Here is a 22568-nt window from a genome sequence, read left to right on the forward strand (position 1 = left end):
CAGAGATGCTCAGTACGGTTCAGGTCTGGGCCACTCAGGAACATTCACAGAGTTGTCCTGAAGCCAGTCCTTTGTGATGTTGGCTGTATGCTGAGGGTCTTTGTCCTGTTGGAAGATAAACCTTCACCCCAGTCTGAGGTCCAGTGACCTCTGGAGCAGGTTGTCAGCAGGATGTCTCTGTGCATTGCTGCAGTCTCTTTCCCTGGACCCTTACTGGTCTCCCAGTTCCTGTCACAAAACATCCCCACAGCATGAAGCTACCACCACCATGCTTCACAGGTGAAATGATATTGGCCAGGTGATGAGCAGTACCTGGTTTCCTCCAGACATGACGCTTGTCATTCATGCCAAAGAGTTCAATCTTTGTTCCATCAGACCAAAGAGAATCCCTCAGGTGCTTCTTGGCAAACTCCAGGTGGGCTTTCATATGCATTTTACTGAGGAGTGGCTTCTGTCTGGCCATACAGGCCTGATTGGTGAGGTGTTGTGGAAATGGTTGCCCTTCTTGAAGGTTCTCCACAGAGCAACACTGGAGCTCTGTCAGAGTGACCACTGGGTTCTTGGTCACCTCCCTGACTAAGGCCCTTCTACCCTGATCATTCAGTTTAGTTGGGAGGCCAGCTCCAGGAAGAGTCCTGGTGGCTCCAAACTTCTTCCACTTATGGATTATGGAGGCCACTGTGCTCTTTGAGACCTTTAATGTGACAGAAACCCTTCCCCAGATCTGTGCCTCCACACAATCCTGTCTCAGAGGTCTACAGACGGTTCCTTTGACTTCATGGCTTGGTCTGTGCTCTGTCAACTGTGAGGGCTTATATAGACAGGTGTGTGCCTTTCCAAATCACAGCCAATCAGCTGAATTTACCACAGGTGGACTCAACTCAAGTCTTAGAAACCTCTGAAGGATGATCAATGGAAACAGGAAGCACTTGAGCTCAGTTTTGAGTGTCATGGCAAAGAGTGTGAATACTCTTATGTGTTCCATTTTTTTGTTTTTCATTTTTAATAAATTTGCAAAAAATTCAAGCAAACTTGTTTCACTTTGTCATTATGAGATATTTTGTGTAGAATTTTGAGGGAGAAATTTAATTTGATCCATTTTGGAATGAGACTGTAACACAACAAAATGTGGAAAAAGCGAAGTGATGTGAATACTTTCTGGATGTGCTGTATGGGTTTTTTAACGGCTGGGAATCGTGATTCGTGTCATACATTGACTCATTAAGAGGGCCGGCTGCACTCCAGTCAAATCTCAGTGCTATTGTGCACATGCCCACTTCAGCCACCAGTTTCTCCAGATGCGTCTGTGTCAGTCTGTGTTGTGCTGTTGTCTACCACAGTCTCTTAATTAAAATGACCACCAGGTGGTGCCAGTGTAAAAGCAACTGAGTCCACATGTGTTAACATTGCAAAAATAAGGCATGTCCTTCCCTTAGATGCTGCTGAGAAGCTCATTCATGCTTTTGTTACCTCCAGGCTGGATTACTGTAACTCTCTTTTGTCAGGGTGGTCTAAAAAGTCCCTCAGAACTCTGCAGCTCATTCAGAACTCTGCAGCTCGTGTCCTGACTCAGACTGAGAGGTGTGACCACATTTCACCTGTGCTGGCCTCTCTACATTGGCTCCCAGTAAAATTTAGAGTAGAATTTAAGATCCTCCTCCTAACCTACAAAGCCGTGCATGGTCTGGCACCATCATATATCACTGATCTCATTGAACCATATCAGCCCTCTAAGGTGCTGCGTTCCTTAGATTCAGACTTACTGCTAACACCACCAATCTCCAAATGTAATTATGGAGCCAGGGCCTTCAGGTATCAAGCTCCTCTGCTGTGGAACCAATTACCAGCCTCAGTTCGGGTGGCAAACACCCTCTCTGTGTTTAAGAGTAGACTTAAAACCCTCCTTTTTGACAAAGCCTATAGTTAGGACTGTTCAGGCTCTGCCTGGACCAACCCCTGGTGATGCTGCTATAGGTTTGGACAGCTGGGGGAGATCCTTAGACCCCGAGCTTTCAGAGCAGGAGGACTCACTCATCATGTCCCATCACTGGTGCAGCACTAACTCGTCCTCTCCCCTGGAGCTCTTGTGCTCCATCTTTCCTTAGCACTTCCAGAGCATGTTGCTGGATCCAGAATCTCCTACCCCGCCCTCCTGAGGCCTGGTACTGCTGCTGGATCCTGAGCCCTCTATGGCCCTGCCTGCTGCACTGATAGTGCTGCTGGATCCAGAACCCTCTCCATGGCCCTGCCTGGATCCTGCTGCTCCTCTCTGCACTGTTCATTCTATCCTCCCTGCCTCTCCTCTCCCTCCCTCTCCTGTCTCTCCCCCCCTCTCCTGTCTCTCCTCTCCCCCCTCTCCCCCCTCTCCCTCCCAGGCCGTCTACACTGAGTCTGGTTCTGCTGGAGGTTTCTGCCTGTTAAGAGGAAGTTTTTCGTCTCCACTGTGGCCGAATGCTGACTCAGTGTGGGGTTTTGCCCTGGGACCTGTTTCTCTCTGATTCTCTTCTTCTGAATGTGTAGTTTACACACCTGTAAAGCGTCTTGAGATAACTGTTATGAATTGGCACTTTAAATAAAATTGAATTAACTTGAAGACAAAATCTCACAGCTGCTCTAAACCCGCAGTGTCCACCTTCACTTTGACAAACAGCGTGTCATTGTTCACATACATGGCCTCCTGGGGAGTTTCCAGCTTGCTGAGGGGAACAAAGCAAGAAAATCCAACAGCGACATTGCCAATGGACTCAGCGGCAGGTCGTTGAAAGCTTTTGGATGTCGGGTCTGGTCTGAAGCTGAGGCTCCGGTGGTTACCAGCACCACTTTGATCCAGAATGGACAGAGACACGGTTTGTTTAAAAGGCCATGGAAGCAGAGCATCAAAGTCTCCTGGCATCAGGACAACATAAAGGGACAGGTGAGTCCCTCTTCCCTCCCCGTCCCCATTCAGATAGATCTTGGCAGCCATTTTATAGCCACACCGGCTAGTGTGAAAAGGTGCGCTGCTCAGACAAGGCAGCTGACCCCTGGCCTCAGCTTCCTTCCTACTCCTGAAGTCTTCGATCTTCCAGATCAATTTTCCATCGTAGGACGTGGCCTCGAGCTCCCGCAGGTGCTCCTTGTTACGACTGAGCTGAGCGGCATGGAGATCCAGGAGACCAGAGTGGTGCTTCAGATTGTCCTCCAAAGATGCTGAAAATACCAAGAGCATTCAAAGAAGCATTGAAACATTGTTCTAAATCTGAAAGCAATCCAAACTGTAAACTGGATCTTCTTGCAGTAGGGGGGTCATAAAGACACACCTACCCTTCCCTTTAAAAACAAGAAGGAAGAAACACTGTGAGTCCATCCTTCACAGCACGTTCAATGAGGCAGACTTTAGGTTTTGTTACCCAGGTGTTCTTTAAGGGCCTCTGTTGCCGACACTTCCTGGATCACAGCATCCAGAGACTTCCTGAGCTGCTCCAGCTCCTCCAGGCCAGGACCGAGTCCCCGAGCCACCTGCTGGACTTCCCGCTGGATGGTGGACAGGGTGTCCTCCTGCCTGCTGAGAGTCCTCTGACCACAGGCAGACAGACAGATAGAGGTAACAGAGTTTATTCAGGCTGTTCTGACACTGCAGACAGCAGCTTCCTGTCGTAACTCTTAAATGGAACTGGATGATGATGATGGAGTGACAGGAGGAGTCAAACTGTGTTAACCTGAGCCGTGGAGATGATGTGTTCATGGCTGCTGTTCTGCTGCAGCAGTGGTCTGATTTCCTCCTGCACATCAGCAAGCAGTAAACTGTCTGTCTGGACCTCCTGATGCCTCAGCAGCGCCTCCTCCTGGAGAACCTCCACCTGACAGAGGAGATAACAGTCAGATGTTTACAGATGGTCTTGGTTCGATCTGCTGCGCCGCCTGAAAAATGCTGCCAGACAGCACTTTACAAGATTCCTCGGCCGGGGAGGCGCTATGAGGCTCAGCAGCGTTCTCCTCGATTTCATTTTCCAAATCCATGTTGGAAAATGGTGTAACATCAGGGGGACAGGAAATGAGTGGTCAGTTAGAGACTGACAGTGGAGCTAACAATGAGAGCTGTCTGTGGAAACCCAAGCAGAAGAGCAGAGCAGTCCAGCAGATTAGCCAGTCCTTATCGAGTGGAGATGCAGTGCAAACAAAAGAATCACACAACATGTAGCAGCTGGGTCCTGGGCTTGTTAACAAACAGGCCATAGACCTTCTATGGCGTCTCATGAGTCCTGTCCCATGGTGTGTTCTGAGCCCCCTGAAGTTAGCGGATGACGCAGCTGTGGTTGGACTGATCTCCAACGACGACGAGTTTGTGAAAGAACTCGTGGACTGGTGCGTAGGAAACAAGAGTCCAAACCCCGAAAAACAGCCCCGTGAAGAGGAGTGTCTGGACACTTATGTCTACATAGTGCACTTGCATATCAATGGACTGCACTTTGTGTATATTTGTGTTTATCTTACTCAAGCTGCTGCTCAATCTCTCCTTCACTCTCCTGTCACGTCGGCCATCCATCTCAAAAGCAAAAGCTTTGCTGAATACTATTTGTGTTTGCATTTGGCTCCAACCCACCACTCAGCTGACAGCCAGAAAGATCAGCATATTGTAATTACAATGAGTTTGTTCAAGCAAGAATGATAATTCATGAAGTTCTCATTCATGAAGACTCTTCCTGAAATCAGCAGAGTGAACTAAACGATGGACAGATGCTACATGATCCAGTGTCCTCTCAAAGCGACTCACTCTTCACTCTGTCCAGCACTGACAAAGTACCAGAATACTGCAAGACAAAGTAAGTCGTAGTTTTAATGAGCATAACATGAACAATGTCAAGAAACTTTCTGATGAGTATTTTTTGTCATGATGGCAGCTTTGAAATACAAGAACAAATACAAGACCAAAACTGACAAAGCTGAGTCCACTACAGATTACTTTTAGCACTTGTAACCGCTCATGGTTAAACCTGGTGGTTCTCAAAGGGGGTTCTGTTCCAGCTCCCCAGCAGAAGGGAGAATATTTTAGTGTCACTATGATTATGACAGAAGGTGTGACTGTTTCGGCCATGTGTTTCATACAGTTTTGTGAGAAAACAAAGCACATTTCTTTTCAGACGGGGTCAGATCAGGTCCGTGGCCTGACTTGTGTCTGTTCAGGGGTTCCTGACGTGAAACGCTTTGGGAATCACTGGTACATGTGTCATCTGATGTCACTGCAGTAACGGGACGATCATGTTTTCAGATGTGTCATGAATCAGAGTGTGGGCTGAGGACGTACCTGTTGTTCCAGGTGAGTGTTGCTCCTCAGGACCAGCAGCATGTGATGGTTGACAGCAGCGTCTTCATGCAGCTTCACTTTCTTTCTTTTATCCTGCAGGACACGACACCTGCGGTCAGGTACTGAACACACTGTGAGTTTGTGTCCTCGCCGGGTCTTGAGATGAACCCACCTTCACCAAGCAGCCGAACTTCTTAAAAGGGCAGTCGATGTGAAGGTCGGGACACGCGTCTCTGTGCTCCGTCAGCTGGGGGACGAGAGGCAGGTTCAAACAGCTGTCAGCATCTGTTCACGTGTTCGTCTCACTGGGCTGCTTTGTGGAATACTTGATTCTGATTGGTTATTCAGGACTTTCAGACGTTGATAAATGTGAATCACAGTTGCTGCGTGGGTCCACTTCGATGCACTTTGTCGCTTCACCCTGCGAACCTCTGGACAGGATGTACCGAATTTTACCACTAGGTGTCGCACTCGACTCAGCAGCTGCTCTCACTGAGCCCAACAACCAGATGACAAAGTGTAAAATCAAACCGGTTTAAGCTCACACATCGGGCTGGAGAGACGAGAAACCTACCCAACCCCTCTGACAGCCAATCAAAATCCATCCCCACAGAGCTTATCATGTTGGTTTCTAACTGTAGACTAAGCGACTTTCTTCTGATTTTCTGTTGTTGCCTACAACTTGCTCGTTTCTCGGCCTTTTGGCTAAGACAGCGTTCGCCTCCTTTTGGTGGCTGCCCCCAAAGGACATTCCCCTTTGGGCGCAGCTGTGGCCTAGAGGTTGGAGAAGCGGCTTGTGATCGGAGGGTTGCTGGTTCGATTCCCCCACTGGACAGGCAGGAAAAATTCGAGTGTGGTGCAGTGATAATGCCCCCCTCTCCATTAGCCGGCTGATGTGCCCTTGAGCAAGGCACTTAACCCCCCAATATGCTCCCCGGGCGCTTGATGCTGCCCACTGCTCCTGTGTGTGTTTCAGTCAGTGATGGGTTAAATGCAGAGAAGTCATTTCCCAGCTTAGGATTAATAAAGTAATTTAAAAAGCATGTTAGGCTAACACATTGGGCTACAAATTACACATAAAAAACTATTTATCTAAGACATTCTGACAAATGGGGTCTGGGGCTGCTGGGGTCTCTGAAGGTCACTTTGGACCCCTTTAAACTGATGAAGATGACAGCTGTGGCAACAGAGTGTTGGATTCACCTCCTCGTTTTGTGGTTTTCTTTTCTCACCAAAGCAGCAACGGTTCAGAAACATCCAGTTAACTAAAGCTGAGCTGCTGCCAGCTGGAGCTGCGGACATCACATCGTTATCATTCCTGGAGGGGACGGCCCTTAAGGCTGGCCCAAGTGGTCCTACGTTGCCAAAACATGGCCATAGTGGCCTACTCCTTGTTTCTGTAGGTCCATGTAGACACTGGGCTCACCTTGTGTCTGGGGACCTTCTGGGAGCAGCTGTTGGGACAGTCCAACTCCACCTCTGGACAGGAAGTTTGCACATGGTCCTACAGAACACAGACAGAAACACATCAGCGGGACTCAACATTTCGGCACATTTGGACAGCTGATGATTCTTCACTCGCAGGAGACCAGAGCGTCAGTCAGGCACTGTCTGAGCAGGACCCTACCTGGATGAGGCCGAGTCGCTGCGGCTGCTGGCAGAGCGGGCAGGGCTCCGTGCGCTGGGGACAGGTGTTGGTCAGGTGGTCCTGCAGATATCTCCTCTGTAGCACCGCCCTGCAGCCTGGATTGCAGCACTGCAGCTGCTCGTAGGGACACGACCTCAGGTGCTCCTGCATGGGACGAAGTGACGGAAAACAAAACAAAACTGTCTCAGAGCCTCATGAGAAGGTCGTGTCTGCTCTGAGACTCAGAGTTGTGTTTTAACTCGTGTTCGTGAGGTGGGCTGCTGGCTCGCTTAGCGCGTCACATGGTGAGTTTACTGTACTGTAGAAAAAACACGTATTGTCATCACCGCCCTGACCAGGTCAGAGCTGAGGCGTACGCACACATCACAGTCCATCAGTCAGCCCACTGAGTTTTCAGACTGAACTGCTGCTTCAGGGTCTACCTGCAGGTGGTGCAGGGTGACAACAGAGGTGCAGGCTGGGGAGTTGGTGCAGTACACTTCCAAATTGGAGATTTCTCGTTTGCAGCAGTTGTCCTGGAAAACCTGCAAGGAGCAAAACTCTTGATTAGTTTTAACTTTGACATGCTTGACACTGACAGGAAGGAGGTCCGGCGAGGGATGTGAAGAATCCATGGAACTACAGGTGATGTTTTCTTTCATATTAAACACACAAGTTGTTTTCACCTCCACCTCTTCACCTTCACTGAGGCCCCTTCAACGCTGCTTCACCTTATTTGCATAAAGTCAAAAGTGTTCTGTTTTCTGCAGTCCCGTCTTGGCTTCATGTCTTTGGGTCCCTGTCCTTGCTGTCTCTTCACACCCCCTGACACTGTGAAATATGACTTACGTTTGTTTGAGGTGTGTGTCACACAGCAACCTCAGACATCAGTTTGCATTTTGTTCAATTCAATTCAATTCAATGCAGTTTATTTATGTAGCACCAATTCACAACTAAAGTTAACTCATGACACTTTCCAATTACAGCAGGTTGAGACCAAACTCTTTCATTAAATTTTATAATACAGAGAAGCCAACATTCCCCCATGAGCAACAGTGGAGGGAAACACTGACTTTTAGAAGGCAGAAACCTCAGAGCAGACCCCAACTCAATGTGGACGGCCAGAGAGACAGACAGAGAGACAGACAGACAGAGAGAGAGACAGACAGAGAGAGAGAGAGAGACAGAGAGAGACAGACAGACAGAGAGAGAGAGAGAGAGAGACAGACAGAGAGAGAGACAGACAGACAGACAGAGAGAGACAGACAGACAGACAGACAGACAGACAGAGAGAGAGAGAGAGAGAGACAGACAGACAGACAGACAGACAGACAGACAGAGACATAGAGATAGAGGGGTGTGGGGCGTGAGCGGAGCTCACAAACTGAGATGCATAACAGCAGAAGTACTGAAACTGTTCTGCTGTTCTGAGTTCCTGAAAATGTGTGTGAATGTGCTGCAGCAGGTGTGGTCCTGACCTCAGCAGGTGTGATCACGGCTCCGTCCACTGGACAAACTGGGCTGGACGGTGACGAACTCTCCCTGAAACACAAAGAACATCACAGTGCTGAAGACATGTGGACGTGTTTCAAGATGGACTGGGTCAGTGTGTGATTTAAGGTGGACTCCATCAGTGTGAAGTGTTTTAAGGTGGACTCTGTGCGTGTGAGTGTGTCTTAAGGTGGACTCTGTGCGTGTGAGTGTGTCTTAAGGTGGACTCTGTGAGTGTGAGTGTGTCTTAAGGTGGACTCTGTGCGTGTGAGTGTGTCTTAAGGTGGACTCTGTGGGTGTGTCTTAAGGTGGACTCTGTGAGTGTGAGTGTGTCTTAAGGTGGACTCTGTGGGTGTGTCTTAAGGTGGACTCTGTGAGTGTGTCTTAAGGTGGACTCTGTGCGTGTGTCTTAAGGTGGACTCTGTGCGTGTGTCTTAAGGTGGACTCTGTGAGTGTGTCTTAAGGTGGACTCTGTGCGTGTGTCTTAAGGTGGACTCTGTGAGTGTGAGTGTCTTAAAGTGGACTCTGTGCGCGTGTCTTAAGGTGGACTCTGTGAGTGTGAGTGTGTCTTAAGGTGGACTGGCTCCTACAGCAGTCCTTGCAGACAGTGGAAGCAGTAGATGTGTCCACAGGAGTTCTGCTGTGGGTTCAGCACGACTCCTCTGCAGACGGGACAAACAAACTCCTCCCTCAGCTTCAACACAAACTTCAGCGTGTGCTGGATGGAAGTCAGATCCGACTCCCAGGAGTTCAGGGAGCCCGTCAACGTCATCCTGGACTCCCCGGGCCCCGCTGACTCCTCAGACTGCAAACTGGACTCCTTAGATCCCCTCAGCTTTTCTCCTGCTGTGGCCATGCGTCTGGAGGAGGCGCTCTGAGCAGATCCTACATTACAAGACTCGGTTAGTTTGCTTTTTCAGTTCAAATATTTCAAATTCTGCTTTAACTTTGCAGTTCCAGTCAATTAACGGCTGGACAAAAAACAGTTTACAAGCCAGGTGAGACAGGTGAGATCTGGAGCATAAGGTGAGCGCTTTCAGACTTTGGTGCTGTCACCACGTGCTGCAGAGCTCATCTTCATCATGACTTGTTGGCCCTGCACTTTGCCTCACAGGCCACACAGACTCTGCTGCCTTACTGTCTGTGTCTGTGAGTAAAATCAATGCAAGCTGTCCTGCATGTTCTTTAATCTGGTCTGTCAAGGTTCAGAGTCACATCTGGGCTGATGTTCTCCTAAAAGGACACCGGGATCAAGCAGCCAAAGCTCAGGGCTTCTTGTAGAAACGGCGGAAATGAAACTTTCAAGTGAAACTGACGTGAGCTGAAGTCTGCATCAGACTCACTCACTTGTCCTCAGTCCTCAGACCCTGAGCCAAAGCGAAGAAGTACTCACTGAAGTAAAAGTATCTTAAGTATTGTAAACATACTTGTTATCGGACTGCTGCTGTCGCGCTACTGCACGTGCTGATGACACAGGTGCGCGCGGCTCTCCAGTGCACGAGCCTCCTCCTCGTCAGTGCGGTGTGCTGCGGGTCTTCAAAGCCGCCTGACGGCTGCTCTCCAGCAGCTGGGCAGCCGGACAGCCGTCCACATGTCCCGCACTGGAGCTTCGACCCGCCGGAAGGCGCCCGCGTCCCCGCTGAGGACTCGTCAAGCGGCGCGTCTTTACTTTCACTTTGCACACACAAAAGTAGTTTTTCTCACCGCAGTCCGGCAGAACGCGTCCACGTCGGCCCCGCGCTGAAGCCCGGCCGTCACAGCGGATCGATATCCCTGATCAGGACCGATGACCCGCGGTCGATACTGCAGCCACTGCGGAAGAGGAAATCACAAGTGCAGGAAGTGACTTAACAGCAACAACCTGCGGCCGCCCGCGCTGAGTTCGCTGCCGCTTCTGCTCCTGTGCGGTAACCACGCAGCCGTACGTTGAGTGTGAGCTCATCTGATGCGCGGCAGATCACGTGTCGAAGTGCGGGACGTTGAAAAGCTTCCTGCTGTGCAACAGGAAGCCCGCAGCGGAGTCACGACGGGTCAGGTCATCACGTCAGTGCTGCACCGAGTGAAGGAGCGGCTCCGGTTTCTCTGGGACCACATGTGATTGTGTACTCGTTGACTTGATTTTGTTGTTTGGTTTGTCTGAGATGTGACAGACGGACAAACTGAAGAATGAAGCAGTCTGATGGTACGAATGCAGTTTTTAATGACACACAGCAGGTTCATCGTCACAGCAATACGTTCCAAGTCCTACTGAAACTCAAACTCTACGACTCCAGTTAAAAGCATTAAGAGCACTTTCACAATGACTTGTTTACAGAATGGTAGCACCAGGAAGAGGAAGAATAAATAATGAGAAGACGGGCTGAGGGCGCGTCTGTCCACAAGAAGACAACATCTGCTGCAGAGACATTTCAACAGAAAAGGACGTCTGAGTGGAACTTTAGTGTTTCCAAAAGTCACCTGGAAAAGCAGACGTGCAGCAGGTGTTGGTCACAGGGTTCGTTAACCAGTTGCTGACTGCTGATTGGACGGACAGCAGGTTACAAAGGGTTGTAGTGGGTATGAAACTGTACACAACACTGAGGCCGTCAGTTTGACCTCCACCTGATACACAAACATCCTCACTGTCAGGTTATTCACCGCCTGTAACCACGGACACGCCGCCATGTTGGGTGGCAGCCAATCACATCGACTGGGATCGATGTGTCGTGTCTCACTGGCCCAGCGTTACAGTGTGAGTCTGGGCGAGCTGCCTTAAACAACTTTTTTCATTTTCCATTAATCCGCCGCTTATTGTCACGAGGTGTTTAGTCTGTTAAATCATTTCAGTCTCAGTTTCCACGAGTCAAAGTGATGCTGCATCAGAAAGACACGGAACAAAATGAGACTCGTCCTTCCAATGCAGGACTGTCAGGCTTACGTTTTTCTTGTTCACTTCCAGGCTGTAAGACGGTAAGCAGCTAAGATCGTTAAAAAACAATTGTCAAATTTGTGATTGGGCTCCATAAATACTATTGTCTTTGACTGAAGTCTCAGTAGCGGTCGTCCCAACATCCTCACTAATGCTACAGGAAAGACCGCGGTCTAAAGGGGTCTACTCTAAAGGGTTCGTCCTCTGGGGAGCAGCTTTCACATCAGTACAGAAAGCATTTATTGTGCGTCTGTTCAACTGCTGGACCAACCAATCAGGCTGAGCCTCACTGATTCGAGTTTGTAGATGATAATGGGGAACCTTACTGGGCTGCTTGTCAGTGACTGAACTACTGACTCAGACATGTTTTACAGGTGGTGCTGTGAGCCGCTGTTTTATGTCCAAGTGGACACAAACTGAGGACAAAAACGAAGGGACCCAAGATTGAACCCTGTGGGATGCCACGTCCGGTAAGGATCAGTCGAACACCGAAATGTCTCTGCCTTTAATAATCAACAATCTTTCATAAAACAACTATGTTAAAACCAGGTGTCCATCAACCAGCAGGTATGCTGCAGGCAGGTCCTGTGGGAAACACCATCTTCAACCCCTAATGGTTTTGTTTTCTGTAAAGCACAAGCAGGGAAAATTACTGTTGTCAAGAATGACATCACTCAGATTTTCCCACAGGACTTGAACGCAGCAGCCTGGCAGAAAATATTCAGAAACGCTGACATTTGTTAGTGGAGGGAGGAAGACGAGGCCGTCTCTGATTGGTGAGCAGCCAGTCCAGAGGGCTGCTGGCCGGAGCTCGACCCCGACCCTCCGGGGTTGCCACAGAGGGTCATGGGAGCGGGAGGGCGGGGGTTGAGGCGGGGGGGCAGGGGGTTGGAGGGGCGGATGAGAGGTGGGGGCTGCTGCAGGGTGGGGCGGGGCTGCAGGAAGCGGGCCTGTTGTTGCAGGGGTGGGGGCTGGCGGTGCAGGGAGGGCGTGGCTGGGAGGGAGGGCCGCAGGAGGGGAGGAGGCTGGTGGAGGGAGGAGGTGCTCGATGTCACCGGAATCTGAGCTGAAGAAGAGGAGGCAGCAGGAGACGCACCTGAGGAGGTTACCTGACCCTGCAGAGAGGAGAGGGCGGAGCCATAATTAACTCACTGCAGCATTCTTGTTTACTAAGTTATCAAGTTACCAGCGTCTGCGTGTGAGGAAGGAGATCAATGAAAAGACAGATCAAACCTCTTCGTCCTCCTCATCGGTGCTCTTCCCTGACGGAGTGGTGGAGCTGTTCTTCCCCTCCTCTCCAGAGGTGGCGCTGTCTCCATTGGGAGCTCGTGTTCCCTGTTCAGCCTCCCACTCCTGCAGCACCTCGTCCAAGTTGAACCGCCGCCGGTAGTTGACAAAGAAGTTCTTCACCTGGCCCACCGTCTTGTTGCCGATGACGTCAGCGATGGCCTGGAAATCTTTTCCATACTTCCTGACACCTGAAGAACATCACAGACGACTCACCTATCGAGTCTCAATCGAGTCAAGAAAGCTACTGGGATGACCTGAGGGAAGTTGGCCAGCAGGGCTTCAAGTCTCGACTCATAAAGTCTGATTTTCAGGCTGTTAGCTCCGCCTCCTGAGGGGAGTGTCTGCTCTTTGGCTGTCAGTCTGCAGCTCAGCACGTCAAGCACTGCGAGTTTATCAGAAATCAAGACAGCCGCTGCTGGAAACACCAGAACCAGAACCAGAACCAGACAGGAAGTGAGCTGCGGCCATCGGGTGATAATTCACACGAACTCATTTGATTCATTGACAACATGAACTAGTGATTATTGGAGCCCTTCAGGACGCAGTGAAATAACTCGTACGTTCTGATCCTGTATCCCTGTTAGGTACGTCTCTTTGCTCTTCCTGTAAAACATTTCAGTATTTTGACTCATTTGAAGTGAAGGTTTAGTCTCACTGCTGAGGACTTTAAGAACAGCAGCAGGAAGTTCTGCATCACGTCTGATTACTCACACCTTTCACACCTGCGGATGGCGACGAAGCTCACCTTGAACTGCCAGGAGCTGCTCATCCGTGGTCCAGCGGGCGTTGACCTTCTGGTTACACTGCGAGACCAAACAGGTACAATGAGTCAACGAGCATGTGAACGGAACACGAACTCATCGCGTAAGAGATGCTGGTGCAAACTTTATGACAACAGGCTAAGAAGTAACTGGACAAGAAGTAAGATGCACCAGATCTTACTTCTTGTCCAGTTTGAACAAAGTGTGCTTTCCCACGATAAACATGAATCGTTTCAACAATGTAAGACCTGCAGAGTGACAGTCTGAGCCCGTCGGCGGCAAAACGAGCACCTTAACAGGAAGCGTTTTCACACCGCAGCCGCAGATCCAATGGACTTGGAACCAATTAGTCATTCACACATCAAAGTGTGTTACACCAGAACTGTCCTTTAAGCTAAGAACCGTGTCTCAGGTCTCTGTCCAACATGGTCTCAGGACAACCTTTACTCATTTTGTTTGTGTGTTCGTACCTCAGGCAGCCGGAACTCTTCGACCCCGGACTCCAGCATGTGTTTCAGGCCGCTGTTCATCTGTTTGGCATTCTGGACCTGAAGCAGCACACAGAAACACGAGCTTCACTTTGAGGCTTCCTCTGAGCCCAGGCTGATCACTGGGGCCTTTCACCTGAGCTCAAACACATCCGGCTCACCTGTCCACTACCCAGGAGTTCCACCTCAGCGAGTGAAAGAGCAGCTAATGAACATACGTGACACACGAGTTGTGAAGCTCCAGAAAAGTTTTGTGGATGAAGAAACTCCAGCCGAGTTTCCGTCAGCAGGGGGTGCAGTACTCAGAGCAATGAAAGGCTTAAAACGGATCAGGACTCCTTTGACATTGTTGTCATGTCACCATCTTTTTGTTTCTCAGATCCCGGGTCTGGAACAGGTTGTAGCGCTTCCTACCTGTCTCTTGAGGGACACCAGCTCCATGTCCAGCTGACGGAGGAGGGTGTTGGCGGCGGAGGCGCTGCAGGACACGGCCACCACGTCCTCCTGGGTCAGGTACATGCCTTTGGGGGGGCGGCAGCGGGAGCGCTGGTGGTGTCGGTGCTGCAGGGTCTGGTGCTCCCGCCTACCCAACGCCACCTTGGAGCCCGGCACCACCGGCTCCACCTGGTTCTGCATGGAGGGAAACGTAGAGGAGGACGAGCTGTTCACTGATGAACCTGAACAGTCCTGAAAGTGTCAAAATGCCATCAAACTAAACCCTCCAGTAAAGACTGATGGCAGATTAAAATACATCAGTCAGTCACAGCTGACAGACCACGTGACATGAGACGCTGATGTTTACTGAGGGGTCCGGATTTGTTCCTGACTTGTTTTGGTCATTACGTTTTAACTTTTTGTAGAACAAGTAGTTAAGTGAAAAGTTTAGATTAGATAGATTAGAAATAAATCCACTTCATAAAAGCAAGAACATAAACACATTACGCTTCTTTTATCATGAGCTGTTGTTGTCATGGCAACAGCAGCTCGGGTGTGTCCGTGTACCTCCTTCTTGGTTTCCTTGCTGGGGTCGTAGTCGCTGTCGTTGGCTTCGATGGGATTGGCCTCTTCCATCTCCTCGTCACTACGACGACAACAACAAGCCAAAATTCAGTTCTTTACAGCCCAGCAAAACAACGAGAGTCACGGAGTCGAGGTCTGAGACGAAGCCCGAATCTGAAGATCAGCTTTCTGAAACTAAGAAATCTGAATTCCCGTCACGGTCGGACTCTGATTCCAAATGAAATCGCTCAGTGCCGACTCTGTCTGAGGTTTTCCTAAAAGTCACAGGGTCACGTGACCTCTCGGGTCTCGGAGTCTGAGACCTTTCTGTTCAGTCCTCGTTCTGAGGCCTGCCTGCAGCCGACATCGCAGCAGGATTGACAGATAACTGAAGAGGTGACATCCTGCGGAGCTTCAGCGCCACCTGCTGTCCCAACCTATGAACTACAGCCTACGACTGACGGACTGACTGACCTGTGAGGACTCTCACACTCGTGTCACACATCACTAAAGGCTGCCAGTTGTTTCTTTGTAAACTGACTGTCTGGAGGCCGTCGGCCCTCACGGCAGTCTGTCGGTGCTGGTTGGTCAGTTCTACCTGTCGTCCTGGTTGCTCCTGTTGGCCAGTTTGCGGGCCTGTCGGTCCATCAGACTCGTTCTGGAGCGAGTCTTCTTCCACGAGTAGTAGTACTTGACCAGACTGGAGATGGATTTGTCCGGTAACTGGATGGGACACAGAAATTCAGCGTTTACTGCAAACAAACAGCAGCTGGCTGGTAACAAGCAGTTGCATATTAAACAGGACTGTGGTTCTGTGGTTCATCAGGAGAACCTCGTTTCACACTTTGATCAGAGTCCGGGAGGTTCCTGACCTGGAGTCTGAGCCCTCTCAGGCATTGTCTGCTCGGAGGCTCTCAGATCTTCCCGTTAACTGAAATGGCTACACACTTACAGCATGATTTATTCTAAAGAAAACACGTGTGTGTGTGTTTCTGTCCTGAGGAGGAGGGGACCTGATCACTCAGCTGGTCATCCTGTTCTTCCTGCCGTCACTATTTCATGAATAAACGTCTGAATTTTGGTTTAATCGAGGGGCAGGACAGGACTCGGCCAATAAGTGGCCTGGACGGGGGGCTCAGCTCGAGTAGGGAAGCACCAGACCAGATGAGGTTCTGATGCCGCCGTGTGTGCAGCGATGGAACGAACACTTTGTTTAAGAAAACACACCAGCACAACAAAGTAAAGGAAACAGAAGTATGAGTATCAGCATTACGGAGTAAGAGTTCAGTCCAGTGGCTCTCAGGATGGGGTTTGGGTCCTTCTGAAGGGCCGCACTGGGACGCGTGAGTGTTTACCATCTGCTGGATGCGGTGGAAGCTCTTGCCGTGGAAGCTGAAGGCCTGTTCGAACAGAACTTTGTCCTCCACCGTCCACTCGTCTGGAAACGGCGTGAAGTTCGGCAGGTCGGCCAGAGACTTCTCGATGTTGTGTTTGTGCCAGAAGAGCATGCCGAGCGCCTGGAGACACACACACACACACACACACACACAGATGTGACCTCACGGCGGGTGAATCAGGATCAGAGCTCACAGTCCGTTTCCTGTGCGGGCGCCGAGAGGGACCCACCTGCTCCACGTTGTAGCCATGCTTCTCCTTGGCGATGGCGATGTATTCGTCCACTGTGGAGGACAAAACACACACACAGAGCTCAGACCGGACTGAAGACCCGACGGGACGGCAGCGGCGTGCATGAGGCAGGAAGCTGACTTACGCTTGGAGTCGACAATGGTGTGATACGGGGACCAAACCAGCATCCCTCCGCTGTCCTTCTCCGAGTACTTGGTGGAACCTGCACAGACATCAGCCAGTTTTACACCTGACATCCAGTCACAGCAGCTGCCCTGCAGTCCAACATCCTGATCAGGTCACTGTGTCTCAGCACAGCGGCTGTCCACGTGCATCATGGGAAACGTAGGCCCCCTCACTTAATACCTGAAGTTCCAGCAGGTTAAGTAACCTTAGAAAACACTGATTGTGTCTGTAATGAGCAGATTTTCTTCTCACTGGTGGTTTTCTGCAGCCTGACTGACGGATGACACAGCAGCTAACAGTTCAGGTTCGCTGGTCGCAGTTCATCAACACATCTGGCAGCTTTCAGATGTTTCAACGCTCCAGCATTAAAATCAACATCGACATCAACACAGAGTAGACACTAAGCAGTATCAACGTATTTAGTCTGCAGACTTTCACCACAGGGGAAGCAATACAAAGCGGATTCTGTGGAAGCCCCTTTCTGCCCAGCGGGTCCTGTACGTCTAATCATTATGAGAAACTATTAGAAAATAATAACCACCACAAGATAAATGAACTTACACGATGTGTTTTTCACGACCCTGGCTGAAGCGGGCTTCCACAGCACAAAACAAACCGCCACTCCGTCACAGGGAACATTAACAACGATGTCATAAACGTGGGGGGCCTCGGTGCACGGAAACCCGATTTTAACTGTTCACACCAGAGTCACGGACTGGACCTGCGAGTGGTTCCAGTCTCTGACACCGGATCATGCACCGAGGCTACCACCGTCCGTCACTCAGGTAGACTCCAGTCACATCTCACCGGGCTCGAACTCCGGGATGTTGGCCTGATAATCGGCTCCAACCCTCATCCCCACATCTGCAAAACATCAAACACAAGGGACGTCTTGTTGAAATATTCACGTTAACAAGGCGCGCGTTCGAGGCGACAGGAGCTTGTTCGAGGCTATACTCACCGTGTTCGTCGTCGCTGCCGCTTTCGTCAGAAAAATGTCCGTTGGAGGCGTTGGACGGACTCTTGGTGCCGTTTGAGCGACCCTTCCCCAGGTACTCCGAGCCTTTATCCATCATCCCCGGCATCTCGCCGCTCGAAGTCACCGTTTTTCGGCCGCTGAGTCTGGACAGAAAATGTCAGCAGGAGCTGGAGGTTTCCCTGCTGCTGTTCGCGCTCCGTCCGCGGCTCCGGCCGTGTCGCTGTCGCGCCGTCGGCGTCGTCGCTCCCAGCGCGGTGGATGCGGTCACTGCGGGCCAGAACATGTCACAGTCAACAACGGCAGAATCTCCCTGCCTTTTACACAGGTGTAACATGTTAAATGGTTCCACTGAGGGAGGCTCCCGACGCCTTAATGCGAACATTGAGCAGGTACTAACCACCGCGGCGGAAGGCTTTGTACGCACCGTCGGGCGGCTGTGCGCCTCAGCCGCAGATCCTTCCGCCTAAACTAATAAACTAAAATAAAAATAAATACAAGATGAAATTAAAACTGCGGTTTAAAAGCACCAAAACTTCGACCAAATTATATCAAAGAAAAGTCGAAGCCAAAATATCCGAAAATCTTTAAAACATCCAGAGAAACTAAACTGCAAACATAATCTTTTCTTATAAATACACGTTTTAAGTTATTCACGCAGCAAATATGATGACATTAGCACGTTATATTTAATATGACTGATCAATACTGATGATAATTTAGCCTGTTGTTGTTTTAGTTCCTTGTTTATCTGCCGGAGTTCCTGCACTGACGCTGCGGGACCACCAGAGGGCGACAGCGCTCAACAATCCGCACAACAAAACTGCATTTGACTCTTTTGCAGAGGAAGTCCATCTGACGCAGACCCCTCACAGACTGCTGCTTCAGTCCCACGTTACAACTGATGAAGGCACTTTACTCCATAAGTACAAAGATGTCAGATCTTTAGTTCATAAGACGGGAATGTGGGCCAAAAGGTGAACTTGCAACTAAACTAATTCACAGTACAAACAGGAAACAACACGAGGCCTCGTAAGACCGGAATCCACAGAGAGCAGTTGGTCCCTACTGGCCCCCCGTCACTCACACCTCCTTTGTAGTCTGTTGCGTTCGAGGTCCTTTCAGCCCCAGGACACTTTCTGGGCGTCAGGACAAAATTTAAAACCTTATTGGATATTTGCTGATATCTGACATGCTGACGTTCTCCAACTCATTTTGGCCAATCACAGGTGCACGCACATGTTAATCTCCGCCCACCTGGAGAGAACATCACGTCTCTGCTGTGGTCCTAACATATTAATAAGCCTCCTCGTGCTGAGATGGAACACAGCAGATGCAAAGAGTCTTCACTTTCACTGGGAAAAATAAGAGAAAACCTTCTTGTTGTGTGCGTCATCTAAGCAGCCTGGACATCTCAGGCCAAGAATTCATTTTAAAGGTTTTATTGGCTACTGATATTGTCATGTGTCTCTACTGCTAAGTAGTACTCCTATTCTGAAGTACAATACTGCCTCCGGAAGGCCCTCGACACTGAAGTCCAGTTCCTCACACCAGGAACTGGATGCTGTGACATTAACCTGTGAGACCTGAGAACCACCTGGTGAACTGAGGTCAGACTGAGGTCAGCTGATAGCTAGCTACACAAAGTTTAGCTTAGCTTCATCGCTAATGGAGCAATAAGTCCGCACAGTTCATTCAGAGGACATATTTGATGCTTGTGTCGTCGCTCTCGGTAGCAGGTTGTAGCCTGGCGGACGAGTTTCAAAGTGGAATAAAAGCTCTAGGTGTGCAGATCTGGGGGTCAAAGTTCTCTAAAGCTAAATGCTGTTGTGACCAAACCCTCTGGACTCTGTTACCTTTGGACAAGGCTGGGCTAGAGGCTTCCACCTGTTTCCTGGCTTTATGCTAAGCTAAGCTAACCCGCTGCTGGTCGGCGGTGTGTTAAGTGAGGCTACAGACATGCGAGTGGGATCAGTGTGACCATCTGAGCCTCAGCCGAGCTGCTACCTGAACTCATCTGTCAGGTTTTAACTCAGATCTCAGGTGTGAAACTCAGGTGTTGCAGCGTGTCAGTCTGTGTCCCGCGCTGAAAACTGACCCGTTAGTTGCAGCCACGCGAGTGATGTCATGATAGATGCGCCACTGCTCTCTCTCTCTCCCGGTCTGTCCTTAGCTCTCTCTACCACACACACACACACACACACACACAGCCTCACGAAGCTCGTGCTGCAGCCATCTGCCAATAAGGAGCCTGCTGAGAGAGAAAGAGACAGACAGTCAGACAGACGGACAGACGGAGTCTACTCCACAGCGCGCGCGGCTCGTGCAGCATCAGATATGTGAGCGGCGGGTAGCAGCTCTGCCTCGCGCTGCAGGAGGACGGCAGGATGGCGGGAGGACGGCGGGGTCTCGTGGCCCCTCAGAACACCTTCCTGGAGAACATTGTCCGCAGGTCCAACGGTAGGATCCGGTCCGGCGCGGTCCGGTTTATTCACCTGTCTGTTGTGTGAAATGTCTCGTGTTTCCGCTGGGTTGTGTGGTCTTCAGACAGCTGACAGGCTCCCGTAGAAAACCTGCTCCTACACCTTGACGGCAGGCTTCATGAAGCCACACGCGTGTCGTTTGGACGTAAACACGAGCTGTTGTCACGTCACGTCTGGCTTCGTTTCCCTGAAGTTGTGAGCGAGTCCGGCTCGTCCTGATCCGCTTCGTGCAGCCGTGTTGAGCCTGGTTCGTGCTGTGTGTCTTCATACTGTAAAAGCAGCTCATGCTCACCTTTAAACTGCCTTCATGATGATCTGAACTTCAGAAAACTGATGCCAGAGGTTTCCTTCTTCTCCCAAACGTATTTTCTGACTTATTGTTAAATATCCATGCAGGTGGGTTTTATTTGTGTGGGTGACAGAAGTTGTGATGCAGTGACAGCATGTGCACACACACACTCCAGTCAGTTCACGCCTTCATTCTCTAACAGCTGACGGTTCATCAACCGTTTCCGGCTTGTGACCACGTTTTTATGTTTTACGTCTTGATCCCCGCAGGCAGCACAACAACATTTCCTCTGCCAGGTTTTTAGGAGCCCTCAGTCTAGTTTCATGAGATAACGAAGGCCACTAAAAGAGCAAAAAGCAAAGCAGCTCACATTAGCTTCAGCCCTGCAGGAGCTTCAGGAGCTTCAGGGGCCTCAGGAGCTTCAGGAGCTTCAGGGGCCTCAGGAGCTTCAGGAGCTTCAGGGGCCTCAGGAGCTTCAGGAGCTTCAGGGGCCTCAGGAGCTTCAGGAGCTTCAGCTCTGCACCGTCAGTGGTTCCACTGAGGGCTCCTGAAGGTCCTGATGCCAAGGACTCGTTGTCAGGTTACGGTCACCGCAAACCCTGTCTCAGAGGATCACAAACCGCTGTGCAGTCTGTGGTCCACGACATGCTGAAACACCTGCAGGACACTCCAGCTTGTTACTGCTAGCATGCTAACATGCTAAAGTTAAAGGCTGAATCAGTAAACGTCAGCATGATGATGTTTGTGACTGTACCACGCTGCTCGGCTCGGTCCACCACAGTTCCTTAAAGTACCGTGGATGAAGACGAGCCTTGAACTCTGCAGAGGAGTCTTCATCACACCAGACGTCCTGAAGGGGGCGCTGCAGGGAAGGTGTGCTTTGTGTGTTGGCTCAGCGTGATGTTTGTGTGCCGAGGCTCTTCACACACTCCATGATGACGTCATGAAGCAGTAAAACGTGTGTCCCGCCCACAACACGATCTGATTGGTTACACGTCACCAGCCAATGACTGGAACCTGCAAAGTTCCTGAACTTATCCAGTCAACACACTGCAGTAAGAAGTGTTTAACAGAGTGGAAGTACTCAAGTGAAGTACAAGTACCTTAAAATTACTTGGCAGTATGTGAGTGAGTGTACTACATTCTGTTGGTTCTTCTAAATTTTGACACCAAGGTTTTCGTTTTCACTTTCACTCCTGCTAATAACCGTGACTGATCGATGGTTAATGGTGATGATTTATTGATTGGTGTTAGTCATACCAACTGTGTTTTCTGTTAAAAACCGGCATGTGAACTCACATTAGTTAAAAGCTCTAAAGTTCGTCTCCCAGACGATGAGGGTCCAGATGTCTCAGTGTAAACTGACACGGATGTGGTGTGGCGTTATGGCCGCCGAGGCGTAGAAACGAGGCGTGTATGAGCCGATGACGTGGTCGTGTGCACACGTGACCGCAGCTTTCATCTCACGAGCGACGGCAGGATGAAACCGTTCCAGGTGGTCCTGGACTGAGCGGAGGTGCTGGTCTTTGCTCAGCGTAGTGAGACGCCACAGTGCAGTAGTACTCACACAGTACTAGCAGAAAGTACGCCATGTGTACTGAACGGTTCCAGCTGAGGACTCGCTCGGTCGGGCCTCACGCCGAGCAGCTCAGCCTGCAGGACAGCAGCTCAGTTCAACCTGCAACCACACGATCCAGGAAGTTCAGAGACAGAGACACACGTCTGAGTCATTCAGAAGTCTGAGGAGGAGATCATTTCACTGTTGATTGTGGAGCAGGTAGGCCCTTCATCAGTCTGTGTGTCACCTGAACTGCCAGCCAATCAGCTGTTTGTGTCATTTTTAATCTCAAATGTCCAAACTGCCTCCTCAGCTGGTCCTCCTCTGTGACACAAGCTGCTGGTCCTGTCGGTCAGAACACGACACCTGAACGGTTATTGTTAGCTGCAGCCCTGAGCGCACACAGAACCTGGTCTCTGTCAGACTCTGACCTGCTGGTTCCTGTGCTCAGATACCAACTTCGTGCTGGGGAACGCTCAGATCGTGGACTGGCCGGTCGTCTACAGCAACGATGGCTTCTGCAAGCTGTCTGGATACCACCGAGCCGAGGTCATGCAGAAGAGCAGCACCTGCAGGTACAACACACACACACACACACACAC

The 22568-nt window shown here is 50.3% G+C and overlaps 4 protein-coding genes across 7 annotated transcripts in view; 1 reads left to right on the forward strand and 3 right to left on the reverse strand.

The window, feature by feature from the left end:
• LOC124052702 (NACHT, LRR and PYD domains-containing protein 12-like) overlaps positions 1 to 22568 on the reverse strand; it is a 231900-nt gene that overhangs the window by 98041 nt on the left and 111291 nt on the right. The window lies entirely within an intron of this gene.
• traf5 (Tnf receptor-associated factor 5) lies at positions 2369 to 9967 on the reverse strand. Its single transcript, XM_046377097.1, has 11 exons — positions 9830 to 9967; positions 8993 to 9287; positions 8390 to 8453; positions 7355 to 7456; positions 6912 to 7076; positions 6711 to 6788; positions 5457 to 5531; positions 5285 to 5377; positions 3699 to 3839; positions 3390 to 3555; positions 2369 to 3189 (listed from the first exon to the last, which is right to left on the reverse strand). The coding sequence occupies exons 2-11, from the start codon at positions 9256 to 9258 to the stop codon at positions 2603 to 2605; spliced, it is 1737 nt and encodes a 578-aa protein (XP_046233053.1). The 5' UTR covers positions 9259 to 9287; positions 9830 to 9967; the 3' UTR covers positions 2369 to 2602.
• Positions 9188 to 22568, forward strand: part of kcnh1b (potassium voltage-gated channel, subfamily H (eag-related), member 1b) — a 34066-nt gene continuing 20685 nt past the window's right edge. Inside the window, exons 1-3 of one of the 4 annotated variants that reach the window (XM_046377013.1) lie at positions 9188 to 9304; positions 11685 to 11780; positions 22418 to 22541. In XM_046377013.1, the coding sequence (XP_046232969.1) occupies positions 22519 to 22541 (23 nt within the window). In that variant the 5' untranslated portion in view covers positions 9188 to 9304; positions 11685 to 11780; positions 22418 to 22518. Of the gene's footprint in view, positions 9305 to 10176; positions 11134 to 11684; positions 11781 to 19220; positions 20097 to 22417; positions 22542 to 22568 lie in introns of those variants that run through there. The other 3 variants (XM_046377004.1, XM_046377022.1, XM_046376995.1) reach the window with 3 other exon arrangements.
• rcor3 (REST corepressor 3) lies at positions 11801 to 18023 on the reverse strand. The gene is made up of 12 exons (XM_046377146.1): positions 17622 to 18023; positions 17468 to 17524; positions 16620 to 16697; positions 16475 to 16527; positions 16204 to 16365; positions 15447 to 15571; positions 14852 to 14930; positions 14264 to 14479; positions 13832 to 13909; positions 13346 to 13403; positions 12544 to 12788; positions 11801 to 12425 (listed from the first exon to the last, which is right to left on the reverse strand). The coding sequence occupies exons 1-12, from the start codon at positions 17743 to 17745 to the stop codon at positions 12051 to 12053; spliced, it is 1650 nt and encodes a 549-aa protein (XP_046233102.1). The 5' UTR covers positions 17746 to 18023; the 3' UTR covers positions 11801 to 12050.

This window comes from Scatophagus argus, chromosome 2 (genome assembly GCF_020382885.2).
Source record: "Scatophagus argus isolate fScaArg1 chromosome 2, fScaArg1.pri, whole genome shotgun sequence".
In the NCBI taxonomy this organism is placed as follows: Eukaryota; Metazoa; Chordata; class Actinopteri; family Scatophagidae; genus Scatophagus; species Scatophagus argus.